General features: G+C 43.6%; 1 protein-coding gene across 1 annotated transcript in view; it reads left to right on the top strand.

Annotated features, from left to right (window-relative positions):
* The window catches only part of ATE1 (arginyltransferase 1), a 160,611-nt gene extending 136,459 nt beyond the window's left edge, over positions 1 to 24,152 (top strand). Inside the window, exon 13 of the mRNA XM_019555462.1 lies at positions 20,591 to 24,152. Within this exon, the coding sequence (XP_019411007.1) occupies positions 20,591 to 20,769 (179 nt within the window). The 3' untranslated portion in view covers positions 20,770 to 24,152. The remainder of the gene's footprint in view (positions 1 to 20,590) is intronic.
* The last annotated feature ends 780 nt before the right edge of the window (positions 24,153 to 24,932 follow it).

Raw genomic sequence — 24,932 nt, forward strand, 5'->3', positions numbered from 1 at the left:
GCTGGGGTCGTTTGACCCCAGTACTCTTTCCTGCCATGGCAGGGGGTCGGACTAGATGATCTGCTCAGGTCCCTTCCGACCATAGATGCTATGAAACTATGACCCTGTGCAATTAATGAGGCTGCACACGGAGCTTCCTGAAGTGCAAAAGGAGAGCAGACAGGCAATGGAAATCTGGCCAGGTCACCAAGGAAGCATATGAAGAAGTAGCAAGACATACAGGGGCAAAATCAGTAAGGTAAAAGTATAAAAATGAGCTTCAGCTGGTGAGGGAAGTTAGTGAGGGCAAGAAGAGGTTCTGTAGATATGTTGCCCAGAAAAGGACCAAGGAAGCTGGAGGTCCATTGTTAATTAGCCAGATCGAACTCTTAACAAAAGATGCAAAGAAGGCAGAGCTGCTCAGCTGCTGCTTTACCTCAGTCTTCACAAAAAAATTAAGCTGTAACCAGATACCTAATAAAGATTATTTGGATAAGGAAAGGAGAGATAAGATAACAAAAGAGACAGTCAGCTAGCTTTTGAGGAGTATGAATGAATTAAGTCAGCAGGGCATGATGAATCTCACTGAAAGGTACTGAAGGAACTGGCAAAGGAGCTCTCGGAGCCCTTGGCAATAATATTATGAAGTTGTGGGAGACAGCCAGCATACCAAGGGACTGGAAAAGGTCTAACATAGTGCCTCTTTTCAAAAGAATCTCAAAACAAGGACCCAGGGAACTACAGACTGGTTAGCCTCACTTCAGTAACCTGAAAGTTACTGGAGCATATCTCAAGGAAGTCCATTTTCAAATGTGTGGAGAAAGAAAGGCAGATCGCAAGCAGCCAGCATGAACTGTGAACAAATTGTGCCAAACAGACTTCATCTTCATTTTAACAAGATAATTAATGGAGTGGATGAAAAGAATACAGTGGATATAGTGTACCTGGACTTCAACAAGGCTTTTGACAAAGTCCCACATGACCTTCTCATAAACAAAGTAAGGCAATATGGGGTAGGCAAAATTACTACAAGGCAGATAGACAACTGGTCTGATAACTGCAGGCAGAGGGTAATTATCAATAGATTATATGAGAATGGCAGGAATTTTTAAATAGACTCTCACAGGGGTCTGCCCTGAGTCCAGTGCTGTTCAATGTGTTTGTTAACCATATGGATGCCAAAATAGAGACCTTCTTGAGCAAATTTGCAAAAGAGACCAAAATGGGAACATTGTAAACATACTGGAAGGCAAGAGCGCAATTCAGAAGGATCTTGACAAAATGGAAAGCTGGTCTGGAGCTAACAGGATGAAATTCAGTGCTGATAAATGAAAAGTGCTCTGTCTTGGGAAGAATAATCAAAAACCAGCTATAAAGTGGGTGACAACAGGCTGGATGGATGCATTACAGAGAAGAATTTTGAGTGTTAGTGGATCACTGACTAAATACGAGTCTGTAGTGTGATGCAGCTGCACATAAGGCAAATTCAGTTTTGGGTTGCATCAGTGCAAGACACATGAGGTTGTAGTGCCTTTATACTCAACACTGATTTGTTCCCACCTAGATGGTTATGTGCAGTTTTGGGCTACACATTTTAAAAAGGACATGGAGAAGCTGGAGAGGGTCCAGAAGTAAGAAAAAAGATAAAGGACTTGCAAGACAAGCCACACAATTAAAGGTTGAAGGAAATAGGTATATCCAGCTTGCAGAAAAGGTTATTTAGGAGGGGACCTGATAGCAGTCTTCTGTCTTCAGTCAATTATGATGGGCATCAAGGCAGGTAATGAACAAGGTGTAATCACTTTTGATATACCCAGTTCAGTTCTCTCCCTGTATAGCATCCACTTCTACTGCTGTTGGAGACAGGATGCTGGGCTAGATGGACCATTGGACTGATCTACTATGGCACTTCATATTATGGACGACGGGTGCCGCCTGATCCTGGGGCAGGGCACCAGCAGCCAATCACTGACCGGGTGGGTGGGGGTTTCAAACCACAAGTGCTGCCAGCACTTCTCTCAGCGTCCCCACATTTGGGGGGGGACTTGCCATCACCCCCAACTCCCCAGCTGGTGAGGGCCAATCTCAGGGGGAGCATATGCTCCCCCCGTGTGTTGCCTATGCTTTATATGTCCTTACGTTCAAATATCTGAAGAGCTACCACAAAAGAGGAGAATATTTTTTGTCTCTTTCTGTAAATAGCAGGATGTGGACCAATGACTTGAAGCTATAGCAAGTAGGGTTTTTTTGGATGTCAGTATTGACTTCTTCACCATTAGAGCATGGAATAGACCTTCTAGGGAAGTTGTGAAATCCATCATTGGAGGTGCTCAAGAAGAGGCTCAATAAGGATTGTAAGGGATGATCTAGGAATAACTTTGCCCATGCTATGGGTATTTCCTGTGCTTCTGGGCTTTGCTGGTTGCCACATGGGCCTGGGAAGGAATTTTTCCCCCCCACTTCATTTGCAGCCTGTGTTTGAGGGGGATAGATTTTACTTCCTTGGAAACATTGGGTGTTGGCAACAGCCAAGGTGGGGATTTTGACTGAGGTGTGGCAAAGCTCTGCTGGAGTTAAATCTGAAGGTTCCCAGCTAGTGGGTCTTACCGCTCTACTCAGTCACAACAGTTACTGCATTTGTGGTCAGTGCCAGCGTGTCTGCTTGGTACCCCGCCATCCTCGAGATTCTCGTCTGCCACGACTTGGATCTTCAAGAACAAATAGGGAGGAGGTTATGCTAGGGGGTGCCTGCAGGAAGTACCACGCTGGATCGGATCTATTTTAGGTGCTTTCATTCTGACAATTTCTATTATTTACAGGTACCCCCTTTTCTGGGAGTATGCAACTTAGCAGATAGGTCTTGGGAACCCCCAGGTCTCCTGGCCGGTCCCAGTCCAGCAAGGCAATAAATGGGTGTTGCACAAAGTCCCGGTCTCCGCCGTCAATTATTCTGTTAGCGGCTTGTTGCTGCAGCTGCCTGCACGGCTTCCGCCGCTAATTATCTTATTAGCAGCTTGTAACGGCTGCGGCCTGTATCTATCTCTCTGGCAGAGCTGGTGTGCAGGCTCCGCAGCCCTTTCTCAGGCTGTCCTGCCCTCTCAGTCCCCGGCATCTCTCTCCCTTCCTGGAGTCTTGGACTCACCCAGATGCTTTGGGGTCGGAGCAGGGTCGTGTGTGGCCTGAGTCTCTCTCTGACAGAGCCGGCGTGTAGGCTCCATGGCTCGGCTCCGCTTCTCCCAATCCTCACCGCCATTCCTATTGACTCCAGGTACGTCGCAGCGAGGGCTGTGTTCCGGGCTCTGCCTTCCTGGATCCTTCTCTTCAGAAGGTTTCCCTTTTGCCGCTCCTCAGTCTCTTGCTCTCTCCCTCTGCAGTGCCTGAAGGCAATCTCTTCTCCACCTTCTCCCCCTCTTATCTGAAGAGTCCTGGTCTTCATTGGTTCTCTAGGGGTGGGCCCCTCCCCCTCCCCCATGTCATAATTGTTTTCAGCTGTCCCTGATCCTTTAGCGACAGGGTCTCAGTCGGGATCCTGTTACAGTCCGGAAGGAATTACCCCATGGTCAGATTGGTATGGACCGTGGGGGGGGGGGGGGTTGCCTTTCCCTGTAGTGGGGCATGGCCCTCTTCCTTGGATCTCTAGAGCATATTTTAACAGTCCTTGCAGCAGCAGGACACTGACTGCCACTGTCTCTCTACTTTGTATGGCAGGGTAGGGTGTTATGCCTTGTAGTTCTGTGATGGGGTTGAAGGTGTAGGTTTATTAATAAGTTAGGCAAGGATTTGTATGGGATGGTGTGGATAGGGGTAACCCTGCCACAGGTAGAGGGCTGGACTAGAGTACTTCCAGAGATCTCTTCCAGCCCTGCTTTTCTATGATTTGCTGTATTGAAGTGTGACTCTTTTACCTCCCTGAGAGCTCCACTTATATCCTATTCTGAGATATACTGATATGTATAATGAAATCATTAGTAGATCTCCCTGTGAGGTTCACTTGTAACCTTAAATATATTTCTCAAGACAGATGACTACAATAAAAAAAAAACCCCCCAAAAAAGTAAGTTTCCTGGGAGGGAAAAACCATCTTAATAGCCAAATATTTTGGATGTTCCAGTAGTTTTAATGTGGAATTTAAACAAACCATGAGTTATGATCTGAGCCAACATCATATCAGAGTTTAATGGGAATATCATTTTTCCTTCTTCATTATAAATAACATTTTTATAGTGAGTTTACATGTCCTGAAAAAATCAGAGGAAGTAATCTGAGGAATCAGTTCCTCATCAATCAGAGCTTCAAAACAAAAACTATCAAAATACAAAAATTTTGCAAAACAAAACAGCAGTCCATCCATAGCATCTGATAAAATACATTGCTGCCTATGAAAGCTCTTGCCTCTGTGAACCATTTGGTCTCTAATGTACCACCCTTCCCTGCCTTCTGCTTGACTTCAGACTAATACCTAACCACCTCTCAAAAACAAGCTGATTCAGTTGTTTTCTCTTTTTAATTAGAAATACATCTTCAGTACTCATTTTTCCATCATCTTTCTACATCTGCTCATTTCTTCCATGGAGGGCTTTTATTGGGACTTTTCTTCAAGCAGGATTGATTTAAAAACATACCTGAACCCAGAAGTGCAGCACTGATTAAGATTTAAAATTTGCTTCAATAAGTTTGGAACCAAATAATTTTTTATGTTGTGCTGCTGGCATAAAACACGTGTACAGGGGAGCAGAGAATTATACGTCTTTCCATTCTCTTGATCTTCCATTGTCTTGCCAGAGTCCTCCCTATTAATTCATTTACCACTCTGTCCACCATACACATGTGCATGTGTATACAAAAAAATCTAGAGCATGTCTTTTCTTACCTTCTTTAAGAAACAGGTAAATCTGCTAGCTCAGCTGATAGTACGTAGTAGTAAAGAAAGTAAAAATAACGATTTGGATCAGATTCTGGAATAACATCGTCAGAGAAACAAAAATTTAGACTTCAGCTTCTCAAAATAATCTTTATAGAAATAGTAAATACTTAAAATAAATAAATAAATAAAATAAAGAGAAATCCCATGGATATTAAAATAACGTCCCAAAGAATAAAAGAAAGCCAAAGCTTTTATCTTTTCCAAATGCACTTGGAATGCCCATTTTATTCTTCATGTGAACAAAACAGTAAAATAATACGGAAATTTTTTTAATTCACTGAGCAATTATTGCTGTTGTTAACAATGTCATTGTTCCCAGTAGATCTATCAACATTTTTCAGCAGGCTGGTTTTCTCTAAAAAAAAATTTGAGGAAAGTATTTTATCTGCCTTAACAATTTTTTTTTTTTTTAAATGGTTGAAACCCATTGTGCTGAACTGTATAATCCGAGGCTGGGAGCTTTCACCTGATTCAGATACAGGGGTATACCATGGGTCCCTGAGGCTGGGAGCCCCAATCAGCCTGGCCACTTGTTCAATTAATGGCATGATAAAACTGTTAGGATGCCACTTTTCCTTCAAATGTGAGTTGGCCCAACTTCTGCATCCCACCTCTGTCTCCTTTGCATTGAGCATGTAGGGCAGTACTCTCAATGATGCTGAGATCTAGCGCACTGGAAGAGCACATACTCTCTGGTACATTGAGACCTGGGAGGTTCCTGTATTTATAGCTTTCTCATAACATGACAAAAGATGTGCAAAATAGTCATAACAATACCCTGTTATTTTGACTCTAAAAGTTTAAATAAATAAAGTTTATAGTATCTTTATCCAGCTTGTTGAACATACTACTCTGAAGCACTTTTGCAGCCCCAGACAAAATTCTGAGGCAAAACCTATGCTAGGTAGAGTTTGGGATGGAGTGAAGAGAAAAATACGCATAATATGCAAGTAATTCAATACATACTATGCCAGGGGTGGGCAAAATATGGCCCATGGGTTGAATCCGACCTGCCAGGCCTTTGGCCCAGAGGGCCCTCCAAAAAATTAGAAAATTGTTATCTGCCTATGGCTGCCTGTCTAAGGGGCCAGTGGCAGCAGGACCCAGGAGCTTCAGCAACAAGGCCCACCTAGCCCCAGCCCCCTTCTGGTCTAGCGACCCTGGGGCTGTTCCCCACCCTCCCTCTGTCTGGGAGTGCAAACTCAGCTAAGAACAGGGGGGAGGGGAGAACCACCAACGATCGCCCCAGTCCTTGGGGCCAGGCCAGGCTGGGCTGGTTCCTGCTGTATCCTGCAGTCCCAGACGCAGCCAGGAACTGTCTCATGCCAGAGCAGTGGCAGTGGGTGGGAATGGGAGAAATGACAGTGGCAGTGAGCAGGCAGATGGGAGCGCAGCGAAAGCTGGGCAGGAGTGTGGGTCCTGTTCCTGTGCCCAGGGCTAGCAGGAGGCCTGGGTGGTGTGGCAGGAGCAGAGGGCCTGCGTGTGCAACCTGGCTCAGTTCCATAGAGCCCCTGCCAGTCCAGGCTCCATGCTTCTGCCACCCTGCCCTGGCCCCAGGGTACTGGCACAGGCCCCATGCTCCCTCCCAAATGTCACTATGCTCCCTCCCTCCCACCCACTCACTGCCACTGTTCCTCCCCATCCCTGTGCCCACTAGCCTCAGCCCCTGTGATTCCTAGTTGGCTTCATGTGGTGCTGGCTAGACCAGACTGACTTCTGTGTTCTGCAGTCCCAGCCATGCAGCTTAGGACCGCATGGTGCCAGAGTGGTGAGCAGGCAGTGGGGAGGGAGAGAAGCGGGTGGAAGGGAAGCAGCAATGGTGTGTGGCAAGGTGGGGAAGTGGCAGGAGAATGGCAGTGGTGGCAGGTGGGGGAGGAAATGGCAGTGGGTAGGAGCGAAGGGCCCATGCCAGTGCCCTGGGTCTAGGGGCAACAGGAATGCAGAGCCCAGGCTGGCAGGGGCTCCACCTGCTGTGGACTGTGAACGCCCCAAGGCCTCACCACTTGCTGCTGCCACTGGTGGCAGGAGCTGTGGGCAATGAGTTTTCAAAGATGAGGGTATGTGTGTTGGGGGGAATGCTTGTAGGGGGGAGTTCCACACTCCCCACTATACACATGTACCTGCACAACCTCTTCCACCACCATACCCACACACCCACTGACCCCTGTACATCCCTCACCCCCATACACCCTCACATACCCCAGCTACCCTCCCCCCACAAGCCCCATTCCCACCTATACCCCATTTATCCATACACACACCCACATGCTCCCCCACCCCCCCCACACACACACACCCATACCCCCCAAATCCGATATCCATCCGCACCTCCTATATTTATCCACCACCCCACAAACCTATTACCACCCATACCTCCCACACCCCTCCACATCCACAATATACAAGAGTAAAATTTCATTTTAAGCTATTAATACAATCATATCTATCTACATTATGCAAACACATGTAAATCAGGACAAAAATATATTTTTAAATCAAATTAATGAACGTTGTAGATGTTCCGTTTTTAGCATACAATTTGTTTTTTCTGGTTCCGAGATGACATTCCCCCTTACAGAAAGGAATACTTCTGGGGGCAAGGGGAGGGACATCTGAAGGCAAACTTCTGGAGTTAGGGGGTGGAATTTCTGGTCCCAAGATGGCAGCTAGGGGGCAGGACATCTGCCAGGGGGCAAGACTACCCATGCGGCCCTCAACAGCTTGCCAAAACATGTTAAGTGGCACCTGAGCCAAAATAATTGCCTTATGCCATTGCAGGATATTATCTCAGAAATGACAATTTGTAAGAGTTAGGGTTATTTTTAAAGGAATACAGACATGTTAAGATACAGAATAAATAACAAAAATTTTAAACAACTTTATCTTTGTCCCTAACTATGAAGAGGATGAAAAAGAAAGGTGATTTACCTGCTACATAGAATCATAGAAAATTAAGGTAATCTACTCCACCCCCCTGCTCAAAGCAGGACCATCCACAACTAGATCATCCCAGCCAAGGCTTTCTCTAAAAACCTCCAGGGATGGAGATTCCACAACCTTTTTGAGTAACCTATTCTAGTACTTTAGTACTCTCCCAGTGAGAAAATGCTTCCTAATAACTAGCTTAAACTTCCCTTGCTACAACTTAAGACCATTGCTTTTTTTTCTGTTATCTGTCACTGCCGAGAACAGTTTAGCTCCATCCTCTTTCGATCCCCACTTCATGTAGTTGAAGGCTGCTATTAAATCCCCTTTCAGTCTCCTTTTCTCTAGACTAAATAAGCCCAGTTCCCCCAGCCTCTCCTCATAAGCCATGTGCCCCAGCCCCTGAACCATTTTCATTGCTCTCTGCTGGACTCTCCAATTTGTAAACATCCTTTCTGTAGTGGGGGGCCCAAAACTAGGCACAGTACTCCAGATGTGGCCTCACCAGTGGTGCATAGAGTGGAATAATCACTTCCCTCGCCCTGGTGGCAACACACTTACCAATGTAGCCCAGGATGCCATTAGCCACCTGGGTAACAAGGGCACACTGCTGGCTCATATTCAAGTTACTGTCCACTGTAACCCCCAGGTCCTTTTCTGTAGCCCCCAGCCTGTACTGGTGCATAGGATTGTTCCGTCCTAAGTGCAGGACTTTGCACTTGTCCTTGTAGAACCTCATGCAGTTCCTTTTGGCCCAATCATCCAGTTTGTCCAGGTCACTCTGAGTCCTAGCCCTACCCTCTAGCTTGCTGTCATCTGCAAACTTGCTGAGGGTGCACTCTATGCCATCTTCCAGGTCATTGATGAAGATACTGAACAAAACTCCAGGACTGACCCCTGGGTCACTCCACTTGATAACAGCTGCCAACTAGTCATTGACCCATTGATTACTATCCTCTGAGCCCGATGCTGTCCACCTTATAGTCCATTCATCCAGCCCATACTTCCTTAGCTTGCCTTAGGAGAATGTTGTGGAAGACCATATCAAAAGCGTTGCTAAAATCAAGGTCTACCACATTCATTGGTGCCCCTTCATCTACAGAGTGAGTCATCTTATCATAGAAGGTGATCAGGTTGGTCAGGCATGACTTGCCCTTGATGAATCCATGCAGACTGTCCCTAATCAGCTTCTCCAAGTGCTTAGAAATGGCTTCCTTGAGCATCTGCTCAGTGATTTTTCTCAGGACTGAGGTGAGGCTGACTGATCTGTAATTCTCTGGATCTTCCTTTGGATCTTCCTTTTTCCCTTTCTTAAATATGGGCAGTATGTTTGCCCTTTTCCAATCATCTGAGACCTCTTCTGATAGCCATGAGTTTTCAAGGATGAGGGCCAAAGGCTCTGCAGTCGCATCACCTAGCTCCCTCAATACCCTTGGGTGCATCCCATCTGGCCCCATGGACTTGTATACGTCCAGCTTTTCTAAATAGTCCCTAACCTGAGTCTGGGAGCTGACCTTGCCTGTGAACACTGAGGTGAAAAAGGCATTGAGCACTTCAGCCTTTTCTGTATCCTCTGTCACAAGGTTGCCTCTCCCATTCAGTAAGGGACCCACACTTTCCATGACCCTCCTCATTACTGACATATTTGTAGAAACCTTTCTCATTACTCTTCACATCCCTTGCTGGCTGCAACTCCAGTTGTGCTTTGGCCTTCCTCCCTGCATGCCTGAGCAATACTCTTAGATTTTATAGATTTTTAGGGTCGGAAGGGGCCTCAGTAGTTCATTGAGTCTGACCCCCTGCCCTGGGCAGGAAAGAATGCTGTGGTCACATGACCCCAGCTAGGTGCTTGTCTAGTCTTCCTTTTGAAGACCTGCAAGGTAGGGGAGAGCACCTTCTCCCTTGGAAACCCGTTCTAGATTTTGGCAACCCTCACCATAAAGAAATGTTTCCTAATGCCTAATCTAAATCTGTTCTCCATCAGTTTATGACCATTGTTCCTAGTAACCCCAAGGGGCTCCCTGGTAAATAGAGTATGCCCTATTCCTTGCTGGCCCAGATGAATTTGTAGATAGCCACAAGATCCCCTCTCAGTCTTTTGCGGTGGCTGAAGAGATTCAGGTCCCTCAATCTCTCCTCATAGGATCTTGCCTGCAAGCCCTTAACCATAAGAGTAGCCCTTCTCTGGACCCTCTCAAGGTTATCCACATCCCTCTTGAAGTGCAGTGCCCAGAACTGGATGCAGTACTTCAGCAGCAGTATTACCAATGCTGCATAGAGGGGAAGTATCAGCTCCTTAGACCTGTTCGTGATGCACCTTCTGATGCTTGAAAGAGTGTAGTTTACTTTGGCTTTACTTACTACTTTGTTACATTGACAACTCATGTTCATTTTGGAGTCCACTGCGACTCTGAGATCCCTTTCTGCTGCTGCGCTGTTGAGAAGGTCACCTCCCAGTCCATAGGTGTGTTGGTGATTCTTTCGCCCTAGATGTAGCACTTTGCCCTTATCTTTGTTAAACTGCATCCTGTTCTGTTCTGCCCCTTTCCCAATCTATCTAAATCTGCCTGAATCTGCTCCGTGCCCTGTAGTGTGTTTACTTTCCATAATTTGGTGTCGTCCACAAATTTGGGCAAAGCGCTTTCCACGCCCTCATCTAAGTCATGGATAAAGATATTAAACAGGACTGGTCCAAGGACCAAATCTTGGTGAACTCCACTGCCCACATTTTTCCAGGTCAAAAACAACCCATCTTCCGCCACCCTCTGGATGTATCCCATAAGCCAATTATCCACCTACCTGACCATGTAGTAATCTATGTCACAACCACTTAATTTATTTGTAAGAATGGGATCTGTCACTCTGTCAAAGACTCTTTCAAAATCCAAGTCAGTGACACCTATCTCAACTCTTGCATCTAAGCGTTTTGTGACCTGGTTGTAAAAAGAAACAAGGATAGTCAGGCAGGATCTACCTGCTGTGAAGCCATGCTAGTTGCCCTTCAGCATTGTTTTTCCTGCTGGACCTCCACCAGTGTGATCCTTAATGATTTTTCAAAGGTTTCACAAGGACCCTTTAAATTCTTCCCTAGTTGTTTGTCCAAGTTTCCACTTCTTAAAAGCTTCCTTTCTGTGATTTAGTTTACTGAAGCATTCCCTGCTAGGCCAACATGGTCTTTGGCCATACTTGTTAGTCTTCCTTCACATCAGGATGATTTGTTCTGGCACTCTCAGGAAGGCTTCTTAAAAGTGTAGCCAGCTCTCCTGGACTCCTCTCCCCCTCAGACTGACTTCCCAGGAGATCCTTCCCGTAAGTTCCCTGAGCAAGTCAAAGTCTGCTTTTTTTGAAGTCCAGGGTCCTTACTCTGCTTCTCTCCATTCTTCCTTTCCTCAGAATCCTGAACTCAATCGTTGTTGCTGCTGCCCAATTTACCATCTACTAGTGTATTCCCCACCAAATCTTCTCTCTTTTGACCAGCAGGGCAAGAAGAGCATGGCCCCTAGTTGGGTGCTCCAACACTTGCACCAGGAAGTTGTCCTCAACACTTTCCAAAAACTTCCTGGATTGCCTGTTTACTGCTGTATTGCCCTCCCAGTAGATGTCAGGGTGATTGAAGTTCCCCACGAGAACCAGGTTCTATGACTGGGAAATTTCTGCTGGCTGTTTGAAGAAAACTTTATCCACCACTTCCTCCTGGTCTGGTGGTCTGTAGTAGACCCCCACAACATCACCCTTGTTCCTGTCACCCCTGAGCAGCCGGAGACTTCTGAGAGGCCTAGCTCTAGTTTCATACTGGTGCTCTGAGCAATTACATGACTCTTTTACGTAAAGTGCAGCTCCTCCTCTTTTTTTCTGCCTGGCCTTCCTGAACAGTTTATACCCATCCATGACAGTGTTCCAGTCATATGAGCTATCCCACCAAGTCTCCATTATTCCAGTCATGTCATAGTTCCTTGACTGCAAGGACTTCCTGTTCTTCCTGCTTGCTTCCCAGGCTCCGTGTATTTGCATACAGGCATCTGAGGTAACTAGTCAGTTTGCCCTGATTTCTCATGAAAAATGAGAGTGCCTTTCCTTTTGCCCCTTCCTGCTTGGTCTTCCTCCAGGTCACCTCCTTCCCCACTTACACTTGCTTGGCATCTCTGTGTTGTATTAGGTGAAAAAATATTAGAGAAGTAGTATTTTTTAGCACCTTAAATGTTTATTTTTAGGACTGATTAGATAAAGTATGCAAGTGGAAAAGTTAGTCACAGCTAAAAAGAAACACCGAATTTGGCTAAAAGAATAACTGTAGTTGAGTGACTCGCTAAATATTAGTGACTGCAAAATAATTAAAGTCAGCATCCTCAGGAGAGAGATTACACTAAAAGTAGGCCCATTGCATTACACTTTAAAAAACAGAATTTGAAAAAGTGTACTCAAAAAGACCCTAAAGTCAAAGTGAGGAAATTAAAATCCTTATGCTCAGCATGGAAGCTTCTTAAATATACTAGAACTGAGTCCCAGAAGGTATGCATGACCTAAATAATGGGGAGGACAAAGGAAAGGAATCAAACAGTATGGGTAAATGGCAAGGTCTAATATATGAGTTAAACAAGGATTCCTTAAAAAAATACCAATCCAGCCCAAATGACACAAAGAACAGAACATAAAGTATGACAGATGTCAGATGAAAATTAGAAGAACCATGGGAGATTCTGAAGAACAATTACTTAAAGTTTTTTGTCATCTTTAATTATACTACAGGCCTGTGAAAGATTCAGTGGGTCTTTGAACAATCCAGGAGAGAAGGAGGATAAGCTCCATTGCAGAGAAGCTAATATTTACTTTTCATTGATCTTTTTATCTTTGGATAAAACTTCATCACAGTAATGTGTGGATTACACTTCTGGAAAAGTGTGTAGAACAGAGAAAGAGAGGACTTTAAAAACTGGGCTGAAAGCGGGGAGCACTAAGAAACGTACTCAACAGTAATTGTGAACTGTCTTGAGAATGTCTAACATCCATAATTTTATTAGGCTTTTGAGACTGTAGAATAATGTATACAAAATTAATGGGGGAAGCAGGCGGTAGTAGAATGGCTCAGGAGAACATAACCTAGTTTTGTGCATCTACAGCTTCTTGACTGAGGTTGCTGAACTGTTTATATGACTCCTGCTTTTTGCAGATGGTGACTTTCATGAGATGCTTAAAATTTGAGTGGGGAATTAGGAGAATACTAGTTTAAACTATTTTAATAAGACTCAATATTCATTGATAACAAGAGTATTTCCTGATTTATAAAGACATTGTATTTAAATTACCATTCCAAATTGAGGAGGGAACAGCATGCTCTTGCTCCCTTACCACAACATCTCAGTCACACAGAAGGAAAATTGTACACAATATTTACAGTAATTCTAAATACAAACTTAAGGGTTTTTTAAAAAATGTATGCATTTAAATGTAATACTTGTCACTGTGCAAGAGTAAATTTTAATTTTTTTCTGTTTTTTGTGTCATTCCTATTTTAGAAAGACATAGCTTTGTTAGTCTGAAGTCAAGAGGAAGGCAGGATAGATTTGCACTTTATGGGCTAACCAAAATAGATATACATAGTACAAGCTTTTGTAAGATGAAGCCCACTTCATCAGATGCTGTGAAAGGATGTGCAACGAGCAGGGTGTAAGGAGAGAAAAATTAGGAGAAGAAGATGGGACAAAAGACAGGGGAAGAGGAAGAAGTGGGGAGAGGGGACAGTGCTCGGAGAAGCAAAGAAATAATCACCAAACCCATAAGTACAAAGCTAATCCAAGTAAGTGGGTAAGGGTCCAAAATCCCTGCTTAAACCATACTTAACACAGCCCAGTTTGTGAATGATTTTTTTTGTTTGCAGTTTCCCATTGAAGTTGCTTTTTAAGTTTACTGTCCAAGAGCAGCCACACTCAGATCAGTAATAGAATGTCCAGGGAGGTTAAAGTGTTCTGTCACAAGCTTGCTTGCCTTTCTGCAGTTCATGTCAGAGCAGTTGTAATAATCTGTTGCATAGGGATTGCCTTCAGTCCAGTGTAGAGAGCCAGAGGGACACAGTAAGCAGCGATAATGTTATTGGTGGAGTTAGAAGTGAATGACCCTCTTATGTTGTAATCCAGGGGTACGCAAAATACGGCCTGTGGACCAGATCCAGCCCTTCAGGCCATTCTATCCAGCCCTCAGGGCCCCTAAAAAAAATTTAGAAAATTATTATTTATCTGCCCATTGCTGCCTGTCAAAGACAACAGGAGCCAGGGACAGTAGGACCCAGGGGGAGCCTTCAGCAGGACCAAGCAGCCCAGCAGTGAGGCCTGTCTAGCCCTACCCCACCCTTGCCCCCCCCAACTGGAAGCCCATGCCTACCAGAGGCTTCTGGCCTAGGATCCTAGGGTTATTCCTGCCTCCCTGCACTGGAGAGGGAAATTCAGATGTGGGAGGCAGGGGAGGACCGTGGGCGATTGCCCCATCTTTGTGGCCAAGCTAGCTCCTGCTGAGTCCTGTGGTCGTGGCCATGCAGCCAAGCAGCTACGTGATGCTGGAGTGCTGCAGCAGTGAGCAGGAAAGTGGTGAAAGTGGCAGCAGGTGAAAGGCACACAAGAGCGCAGTGACAGTTGCGTGGGAGCACGGGGCCTGCACTGGTGCACTGGGGCCAGCGCCGGCAGAGCCCAGAGTGGGGAGGCAGGAATGCAAAGCCAGGCTGGCTCTATGGAGCTGGGCCTGGCTCCATTGGTGGGGAGAAGGGGGAGCCAGCCTGACTCCATAGAGCCCCTGCCGGCCTGGCCCCTCACTCCTGCCACCCCGCTCTGGGCCTCACTGGTGCTGGGACACCAGCATGGGCCCTGTGCTCCTGCCTAGCTTTCACTGTGCTCCTGCTTGCCTCTCTTCCTGCCTGCCACTGCTTTCAGCCCTTCCCTATCCACCTGCCAGCCACACCAGCACCACGTAGCTCCCAGCTGCATTGCCGCCTGGGCAATGAGGGAGAGACGGAGAGAAAAGAGTTCATAAGGCGAGTCCCACATGCACACCCCACCATACACGTGCACCCACACCCCACCTTGCACTGCCATGCACACAGACCCCTTCACCCACATCTCACATATCCACACACACCTATCCACCCCCCACAGACATGCCCAGAGCCTCCCCCACGTACCCACAGCCCTCCACAAACCTATAGCCACTGCCCATGCCTCCCACCTCCTCACAATATACAAGAGTAAGATGTCATTTTAAACTATTATACAATCACTGCTATGTACACTACACAAACACATGTAAATCAGGACAAAAATATTTTTAAAAATCAAATCAATGAATGTTGTAGATGTTCAAGTTTTAGAATATAATTTGGTATTTCTCTGGTTGTGAGATGGCAGTGCCCCTTCCTGAAAGGACTACTTCTGTGGGACAAGAGGAGGGACTTCTGGGGGGCAAAGGTCAGGGGTTAGGGAGTGAAACTTCCAGTCACAAGATGGCAACCAGAGGGTGGGGCACCTGTCACGGGGCAGGGCTACCCACGTGGCCCTCAAGAACTTGCCGAAACTCAGTAAGTGGCCCTCCGGGTCTGTTGGAAGGTCTGATTCCTTGGTGAGCCTGGGAGTTAAATGGCCTGTTGCTTGAGAGACACTGTTTGAGACTGGGGGGAAAGGGGTGCCTGTAAACCAGGACAGGTTTGTCCCATACCAAAACCCAGACTGTTTTCATTTTCCACTAAATCTCCTGAAAGCTTTCCTATTTAAGAGTTTAAATGAATAAAGTGAAAACTTTCTTGTACTTGTACATTCTGGCACTAGAACAGTAACAACCACAAACTGCCTACATTTTAACTTACGGATTTGATATCGTGGTGACAGGACTTATTCACCCTCTGTAAGAGGTTAGCTATGTACCTGAGATTAGGTTAGTGATGACTTAAAGTTGCAGTGAAAAGGCTTCTTTTTCAGGTGGAATTTAAACCTTATTTAGTCACTTAAGTACTTTTACAGCAGGCTATTTTTATTACATAGGCTTATTCTTTTTGGAGAGTTGATACATTTATGTTCACAGAAGCAGATAGTCTTTTCAGTTAAGAAAAATAAAAGGAAGAGTTATGTCATTTTTCTGGCTTTTTTTTAATGCCCCTGAATAAGCCTATAAGATGCTACCCTGCCCTGCCTTCCGCCTGACTTGAGACCAACACTGTTGATTCCCCTTTTTCTTTTTGTAGGAACTTTTTAGAACCTTGGATGTTGAAGTGAAGAGCAGATGAAAATATATTTGCCTAAATCTATGTATTTAGCAAGTCATGTGTATTGGATTTAGAGCTTTTCCCCGTGACAAATTTTTGTGTGCGAGTAGTGTTCAAGCTTGTCTTGATACAGCAGTGTACCGGATAGCACTATACCATGTAGCTACTTGGTTTCCCAGATTACACTGAGAGATGGCCTGAGGATTATTACATAAAACCATGCCACAATCCAAGTTTGGATTTGTCTGCAACATGGCTTGGCAAGTATTGTTCTTTCACAGGCATGGGAACTGGTGCCTCCTGAGTCTGGGGGGGGGGGGGGGGGGCACCTGCAGAAGCTGGCAGTGTTGGCAGGAACAGGGCTGGCAGAAGCCAGTGGTAGAGATGGGGCTGGTGAGCACCTACAGAAGCCGCCAGCAGTGTCGACAGTGGGGACAGCCCTGTCAGGGGGAGCACCTGCCCCCCCCATACCTCCCTACCTGTTGCCTACGTCCACAGGGAGCTCTTGACCACAGTCATGAGTTCAACTGTGCTAGAGCCCTGGTAGCAGCAACTATGTTAAATACAGCTACAAGGGCTCCTGCTAGAATGGCTGATTCCAGAGAGGATAATGCTTTAACCATGCTTCACATAATGAGTAAAACCAGATTAAACGCATGAAAACACATGTTGAGCAACTAGAATAAAGCTCAGTGGTGACCAGAGACAGACTGGAGGTATAGCTGGACAGGCAAAAGTTACTGAAAGAAACAGACTCTGAGGCCAAGAGCAATACAAACCAGAAAATTAATTTACCCATAGTATCTGGTTTCAGTATAAATAAAAGTAAAGTACTGACAGTAAGTAATGCACAGCCTTGGAAGTGCTGTTGTCATACAACTTTTTCTGAAGGCAAGCGTAGCAGGGCACTAGGGTGCCTGCTACTGAATAGTAGTAAATGGGCTCAGCTGCCACTCACCAGGGCAGCAGGTGGGAGTTGCTATGGCAACAGAGTGGGTCAGCTGACCACCAGGGGGCAGGGCCTGGCCTTTATAAGCAGAGAAGGCCGAGGCCAGAGTCAGTTCCCCTGCTGGCAGCCGAAGAGGAAGAGGGAGCTCTGTTAGAGCAGAGCAGAATATGGAAGCCTGGTGGCTGGAGAGCGCTGGCTTGACAGTACTGGGTGGAGGAAACCCTGATGAGGAGATGTGAGAGGGAGCCAGATTTGCTTGGAGTTTATGTTGGCATCCCGGAGGGGGAGATTTCTGTTGTGCCTGGGGGTTACGTTGTAACCCGGGAAGGGGAGATTTTGGATTTGTGTTATTGTTACACCGGAGGACCGGGTGAGGCTGTAGGGGTGGAGGAGGCCTCATTAGGAGCTCCCCAGTAGGGTGGGGGTGTTCCTAGTGCCACAGGGTGCTGTGTTTTGGGGTGTCCCGACCCCAGCCCAGTGTGGGCAGCTTCGGGAAGAGCTTGGTGCGTAGGCAGACGCTCCAGTGGGGCATAGGCCCGAAGAGGCGGGTCTGGGGGCCAGGTAAGGCTAAGGCCGCCTGAGCCCCAATCCAGGGAACCCCGAGTCGGGCATACAAGGCCCCGGTGCGGGTGGAGAGCGCGAGAAGCGCGAGCAGGGGCCCCGGTGCGGGCGGAGAGCGCGAGAGGGTGCATTCAAGACCCAATTTGGCACGGTAGCCGGGGGCGCTAGGGGAGGTCACGGCACCCCTAGAGAGCCTCCTGTCACAGCGAGGTTTGACATCTGTCTGGTTCAGGGCAGAACTTAATCCTGGGCTGAAAGGTGTAGTAAATACAAACTTTTTTCTCCCACATAAGTTGAACTAACTTTATGACTGTCTCATCTTTTGATGCTAAACTTGCAAATTTTGCTTCTCTGAACTTTCACCAAGAATGGGAATGCTGTAGAGGAGTGAGTAGAAAAACAAACCCATTAGGATACCGGAAGATGTTGGCCACACATCAAAAGACTAATGGATTTCAAAGACAGAGAAAAAGACAAAACAAAGTGTTTTGACTTCATTGTTTATCTTAAGCCAGTGCCAGTAATAATTAGTGGAGAAAACAATCTTAGCATGTACTGTTCAGATTTTTTCCTCTCACATCACTCTTTCCTTGTTAAGACTTAAGAAGTACATTGTACTTTCATGTAAGAATCAAAACACAGATAAAAGTAATGAAGTCAGCCTGAAATGTAATGAAACTCTATTTTACATATTAATATCCCCATTCAAACAATCAGCAGAAAAATGCTTTTGTGGGATTCTGCAGAGTTTAAAGGTGACTTAAAAAAAGAGTCCACGAGGTCCTTGCTGGTGATCTTTTGTCTTCATAATGCACAAAGAAAGTACAAAATGGCGTTTTAGACTTAATAGAGTGGCCCGTATATCAATAGAGGTTTGTTTTATGAACAATTTCCTACTCCCTATCACACAAGCTACCACTTCTGTCATTCTTGTTCAAACAGCCTACCAGGTACATCCACAAGGGTTGCTTATACGAAAAAGCAATAGATTAATGTACTTTTTGGTCTTAAGTGCAATTTAGGTATTGGAAACGAGGCAAACCAGCAGCCTGTGACTAGTCAGCTTTCCAGAGACTAACAGGAGGTGCTCCTGATTGCCTGCAAAGAATCTGATGTACTTTTAAAAAAAAAAAAAAAAAAAAAAGGCGCCTCATTGTTTTTCCTTTTTAATTAAAATACCGACTGATTTTATCTGTGATGTAACTATTGATATAACCTGACTTTCCTTAGCACTTTGTTTGATTTTGAGTTAGACTGATGAATCGGCAGAAGACATCATCCCAGTCATTTGTAATTCATAATGTATGGGAGACAGGCCAGTGTAGAATAGATTTCATCCAGATTGATTGAGGGGTCTTAGATCTATAACCTCTGAGAAAAGCTTTGCTTCTTCTTTTGAGTGACAGCTTTCTTTTCAAGGAAGCACAATTCTTTAGACGCAGGTAAATTTGCAGTATTTAAAATTTGGACAGAGATAGCTTATTACAAAATTTTAATCCATACACCTGATCCATGAATGACTTTATATATGGCTATATGAACTTTTCAGTCAAAATAATCTCTTGATCCGACAATGATGTGGGTGTTGTTTTGGGCTTGGTTTGGGGTTTTTTTGGACAGTGTAAGCTCAATATTCTAGCATTTTAATGAACATCCTTTTGCTGCATTTTCATTTTGTATTTCTGTAGTTCTTGTTTCTAAGACTATATGTATACATTTTACGTTTGTTTCTTATCTTAGTAGCTGCATGAGCCTGGAGTTCAGCAAAGTAACTATTTTCTTTTAAACAGTCCTGTGAAAGCATCTTACTAATGTATCCTGTGCCTGTTTCAGTTATGTGGCTAATTTTTTTCATCTGCAAATAAGAAGTTTGCTACTCTAGAACCTATTTGCCTGAGATGCAACTGGTGTTCAACAACAACAGCCTTAGCTGGCTGCAGACAAACAAAGGGTGTTTAAGCTTGTTCAGAGAACGCTAACAGCAGTAGTTTTCTAGGTGAGAGTGGTATGTGTAGGTTAGGTTAATAAGATAGAAATATGATGGGGCATATTGCGTGTCTGAATATTGAGAGCCCAGAGAACTGGGCAGGCCCACCCAAACAGTGCTACTTTTGTCAATCCTGTTTGTGGATCTGTAGGCATAGACTGGGAACATGAGATCAATGTATAACGTAGGGCACATCTGCATCTCCTTACTCTAGAGAATTTGTATAAAGGGAAGAAAAGGATTGTACAGGCTAGGAAGATTGGGGGGCTGGGATAAGATATTCTTTGCATCTTTTTTCCTTGGAAAAGGGTGGAAACAGACATCACCTGACTTCTCATTTGTGCCTCCATAAAAAATGTGATGGCAGCACACATAATGAGTGAATAGACTTTTGTATTTGCCTCTGTCCTGCCACATTAAAGGAAAATCAGTGGTGCAACCAAAGATCGCAATAGGCTTTACTCCAGCAAACATCTATTAGCTCTGTGGTGGGAGAGTAGGAATAGCTTCCACCGCAGTCACCCCATGCAGGTGTTCTGGGCCCCTCAAGGCCCAGGGAATTTTGGGGTGCCTCTCCATTAGCAGGAAAATCGGGACTCTCTGTTCAGCCAGACCCCTCCTCTAGCATTGCAGTGGGTGGTTCTGACTAAGTGCAGAAAGGCCCTTCACTGCTCAGCCAGACCCACTCCCTCCCATATGACAAATCCCATGATTATGGGAGAGCGGATCTGGCTGAGCAGGGAAAGTGAGACCGGAAGAAGGGGCGGCGTGTGTTCTGGTGAATGAAGCGGATCAGCCGCGCCAAGACTCATCACGGCACAGCTGATTGCTTTGTTCGGTGATGTCAATTTTTAGCTTATGAATATAAACCTTATGTATCATCTAAAAACAAGACAAACCTATTCTTTAGTGTTATATACAGTGGATATGTGTGTTATACTTACTCATAAAATAAAGTGGTGCAGTGGATACTAATGCTGACAATATTGGTGTATTAATGTGTGTGTTCATTGTTTCTTTTTGTAGTTGATGACGGTTGCATTAAGGAACTGGACCGAGTGAAAGTTCTTCACAAAAGAACCATAATGCCTTACAGCGTGTATAAGAAAAGACGGAAGGGGCCAAGTGATGAAGCCAGTGTTCAGCAGTATGCAAGTTTGGTGGGGAAAATGTGCTCCGAAAGAATGCTGCTGTTTAGAAGTTGAAGAGTTACTGAATTGCCCTTCTAGGGCACTAAGTTGTGTTGCACTGTTTTTGGAGAAACTAATATAATACTGGGCTGAGATGTCTTTTAAAACAGATCAGTATAAAATTAAAATGCTTGTGTGACTGTATAGTACTATATTTAAGGGCAAACTTCATTAATTTGTCAAAATTTAGAAGTAAGGCTTTAGCGATACGTAGAAATCCAAGGTAAATTTGTTTGCAGGAATTTTTTTAAATTAAAGTATTTGGGCCCTTCTTTACGTTCTGACTAATTTTAAAGTACCTAAGTGAATTAAAAAACAATTTTTTTTTCCATAGAGGCAAGGTAAATAACATGTTTATTCTGAAAGCTCTGAAATAATACCTTGGAAGTCTGTGACAAAATTGCAGGAGGTAAATGTATGGGTAACACTTGGATTAGTACATTCCTTAACTACTGCAAGAGAATTGAAGTGTGCAATTACTTCATTATATGGAATGCAGCTCTATTATATTATACTTTAGTATAATGCAGTGTAAATATACAGTGAAGCTTGCATAATTTCACTAAACTCGCTTTATATTGCTTTTAAATAGCATTTATTGTCTGAGACCATAGTGGAATTGGTAATAGGTTTATCTGGTAGTGAAGTAAACTTTCCTCTTTGCTGGTGAAGCCAAGAATATGTGCATTACAGATTATCAAAGAACGCAACTCAATGGCAGAATGGGTTAAAAATGGTAGTCAGGTATATCTGTTGACACGGGTTCATAGCCTTATGTGCACCACAACTGAAAATGATTTTGGTAGGCTTATCCTAAAGTTTATTTGCACACATTACAAAACCACACTCAAAAGCCCTTAGCACTCTTATGTGAAATACCTCTGCTACTCTGCATCAGTGTTCACCTGAAGAACTGTATGGGGAAGCTTGCTTGTTATTTACCTGTGCTGTTGATGTCCCTGGCTCTCATTTACATTGTAGCCATCTACCAATTAACACAGTTAATAACATTTTTAAATAAATATTTGTGTTAATTGAAAATTCAAGAGGTTATGGTGCTTTGTTATAAGCGCTGTATTACCTCTCTATCCATGTTATCATACTTGTGTGCTTAATTAAGTAGGCTTTGTAGTAGCTGATACAATTTTTAGTTGCCTAATACTATATCAATCAATTTTAGTATCATAACACTCCAATGCATTTGGATTTTGTTAATCCTTACCTAAAAGGATCTAGCCTTTGTACTGAATCAGACTGAGGTTACTTATTAATCTTTGAGGGAAGTGATGCCTGTTTGGGAAAATTGTATTTAGGTGCCTACCCAGTGACACGTATTCCTGTGGGATAAAAATAGCCTTTAACCTTCAAAATTTAAATATACTACCTTTCATTATATTGATTTAATTTTAAATGCAAAACCACCTGCAAACATTGCCATTAATAATAACTAAATCATTTTAAGTGCAGCCAGTTCTGAAATTCAGGTGTAATACAAAACAGATTATTTCCTTTCCACACCCCAATTTAGGACAGTTATAGTATTATGGGGTTTAAAACTAAGTCCATTAACATACATATTCAACGTGATTACTGCTTTTGAGGTGATCAAAATGGCAGCTTATGTTATCATTACATAGGAAGTAAATGGCCAATCAATGAGTATTCAGAAGCAACTTTCATGTGCTGTAAAATACACATAGTTTGTCCATATTTTAACTGATGACATCTCCACAAAAGAATCATATGGGCTTCTTGCAAAAGTTACAAAACAAAACAGAACAAAAAACCTGCGCTTTACCAGTCAAAGCAGCATGTGACTCCGACCCAGCTCTTTGGTGTCTGTAAAGATCAAGTGCTTCAGCGGGGCTTTTTGGTGTTTTTATCTAATAGCTAATTCAGTTAGTTATTAGATAACAGTGCCAAAAAAAGTCCCACTAAAGTACCCAATCTCTACAGACGTTGGGTGAACTGGGCCCAACTAATGCACTGCCTCTTCTGGGCATGCGCTGGGCTCAATGTGGGAGCGCACAGAATTTAAAGTAAAGCACCAGGGTTTGTTGTTTTTTTAAATATCTGTAAGCAGCCCTAGTCTTGTTTTTGAATGTGGTACAAACAGTTGATTTTTCTTTCTAAAGAAGAGAATACTCTTCCCCCGTTATGTTAATGACACTTTAACTGAAGCATAGTGAAACTGTAAATTGCAGTATAACTCTCTATCCACCACTTTATACAACTTTATACCTGCAAAATGTATTGAAATGTAATAATATCCCAAAATAACTTAATGTAATATGAAATTATATACATTTTTCAGAAAGGCACCAGCCCAGTGGGGCTTTGATGTTAAAGCAAGATTAAGCAGAGGTTTAAAATTAGATTTACCAGCTCTGCTGTTTTGCTTTCTAGATGTATGGATTTATTTCATACTATGCTTCCTCATTGTTTGTTGTTCACTTAGAGCCAAAACTTAGTCATGAGTTTTTTTCAAAAGCATGAAATGTTGGCCTTGTGCTCCCATTAATTTTTTCAGAGAGGAAAATGCTGAGAGCTTCTGAAAATCCCATCCTTAATGCTCAAAGTTCTTACTGACTTTCCTTCCAGAGAGAGAGGATTTGTTTTAAAATGTAACATCCTATTTCTTTGGGAGACGCTAAGAGGAGGTACACAACTGAAAACAGTGGGCTAGGGATGAAACTAAAAGCTGAGGACTTGCCAAGGATGTTGTCATCTTGTTTTCCTATATGAACTTTGAGAAGATGCTTCCCCTGACCTCCATTTAAACTTCAGTACTACAGCCAAGTGGGCTTTTGATTCTTTTTGTTGAACTAAATTGCTTTAATCACCTGATCTAAAAAGTCAAGATACAAATTTTATTTTTTAAAATGTCTTTTAGCTCAGGAGGAAATTACTATTACAGTATTTGTCAGTACTACTTCCTCCGTTCTTATTTGGAAACCGGTGAAAAATGCCTGTGGTTAAATTGTAAGTTTCCTTGCTAGCATTAGGAGAGCCAGAATTTTACCACTGTTTATTTTTAATTTAATAAAAGGTTGTGTCAGTGAGAACTATTGGTATTATAAAATCTTAATTTTAAAAATCACTTTTATAAAACTTCTTTTGGTCAAGGTAATTTGTACCAGTAACTTCCCTGGAGCAAGACTGACTTGTTTTAATCTCTCCATAGTTACTAAATGAGCATAAAAAGAACATGCAAAATTAAGTTAGTACAAAATATTTTATTTTAGTTAGAATTAGCTTGGGAGCATATTCATTTCCACCATCAAAAGCTTTTAGCAAAAGTAAAAGAAAGATTTGCTCGATTATTGTTTATTACTTTTGTAACTGCTTTTCAGCCAGTCTGTTTGACATTTGAATACAATAAAATAAAATAAAGTGATTTCCTGTGTGCCATGAATTATTATAATTAGTAGCCGTTTGACTATGGCTTTTAGTCTGGCTTTTTCAAAACAATTGAAACAAATATCTTTTTCTGAAAGAGAGAAGTTAAAAGATAGCATTGAGGGCAGTGCATATCAATACAAAAGTATGCGGCTGGCTTTTCTGTAAAACTATTAATTCCTATTGATAATTTTTGTCCTAGCTAGTTAAACTAGAACAGCTGCCTGTTCTACCAGAAAGCCTTGGTACAATCAGTTCATTATTCTGAGATGAACAGAATAAGGCTTAATGGCAAAAAGGAGTGGTAGGAGTTGGAATTCATGTCTGTCACTTGGCTGGGGGATTGACCCCTAAAGCTAGGTGGTGTACAAGTAGTACTATGTTACTGCTAGCTCGTGTCATTACTCTACATAGTACCCAAGTACTGATTCTGATCTATACATCAAGCTCCTAAATAAGTTTCTCATAAACCAGTCGCATGCTATAAAATACACCATTCACATGGAATATGGCAATATATTTCTTTTATTAAGGTGTCAGGACTCTGTGGCACAAATGAACTCCCCAGCCAGTGATCTTATTCCTACAGCCATTTGAACTGAGTGAGGTTTTTATCCTTCATTTTTTAATTTGCAGGCAGGAGACCGTTTGCACTAGAGCGCTGAAATCTGTTCAGCATGAGCTTATTTTTTTAAATGTAATTACTGTTAAATGAGGTGTGATGGATTCTTTGCGGAGTTCAAACAGTTCTCAGTTGTTAATTCTGTGCTCTAAGACTA

Source organism: Crocodylus porosus, unplaced genomic scaffold (genome assembly GCF_001723895.1).
Source record: "Crocodylus porosus isolate Cpor-Errol unplaced genomic scaffold, CroPor_comp1, whole genome shotgun sequence".
NCBI lineage: Eukaryota > Metazoa > Chordata > Crocodylia > Crocodylidae > Crocodylus > Crocodylus porosus.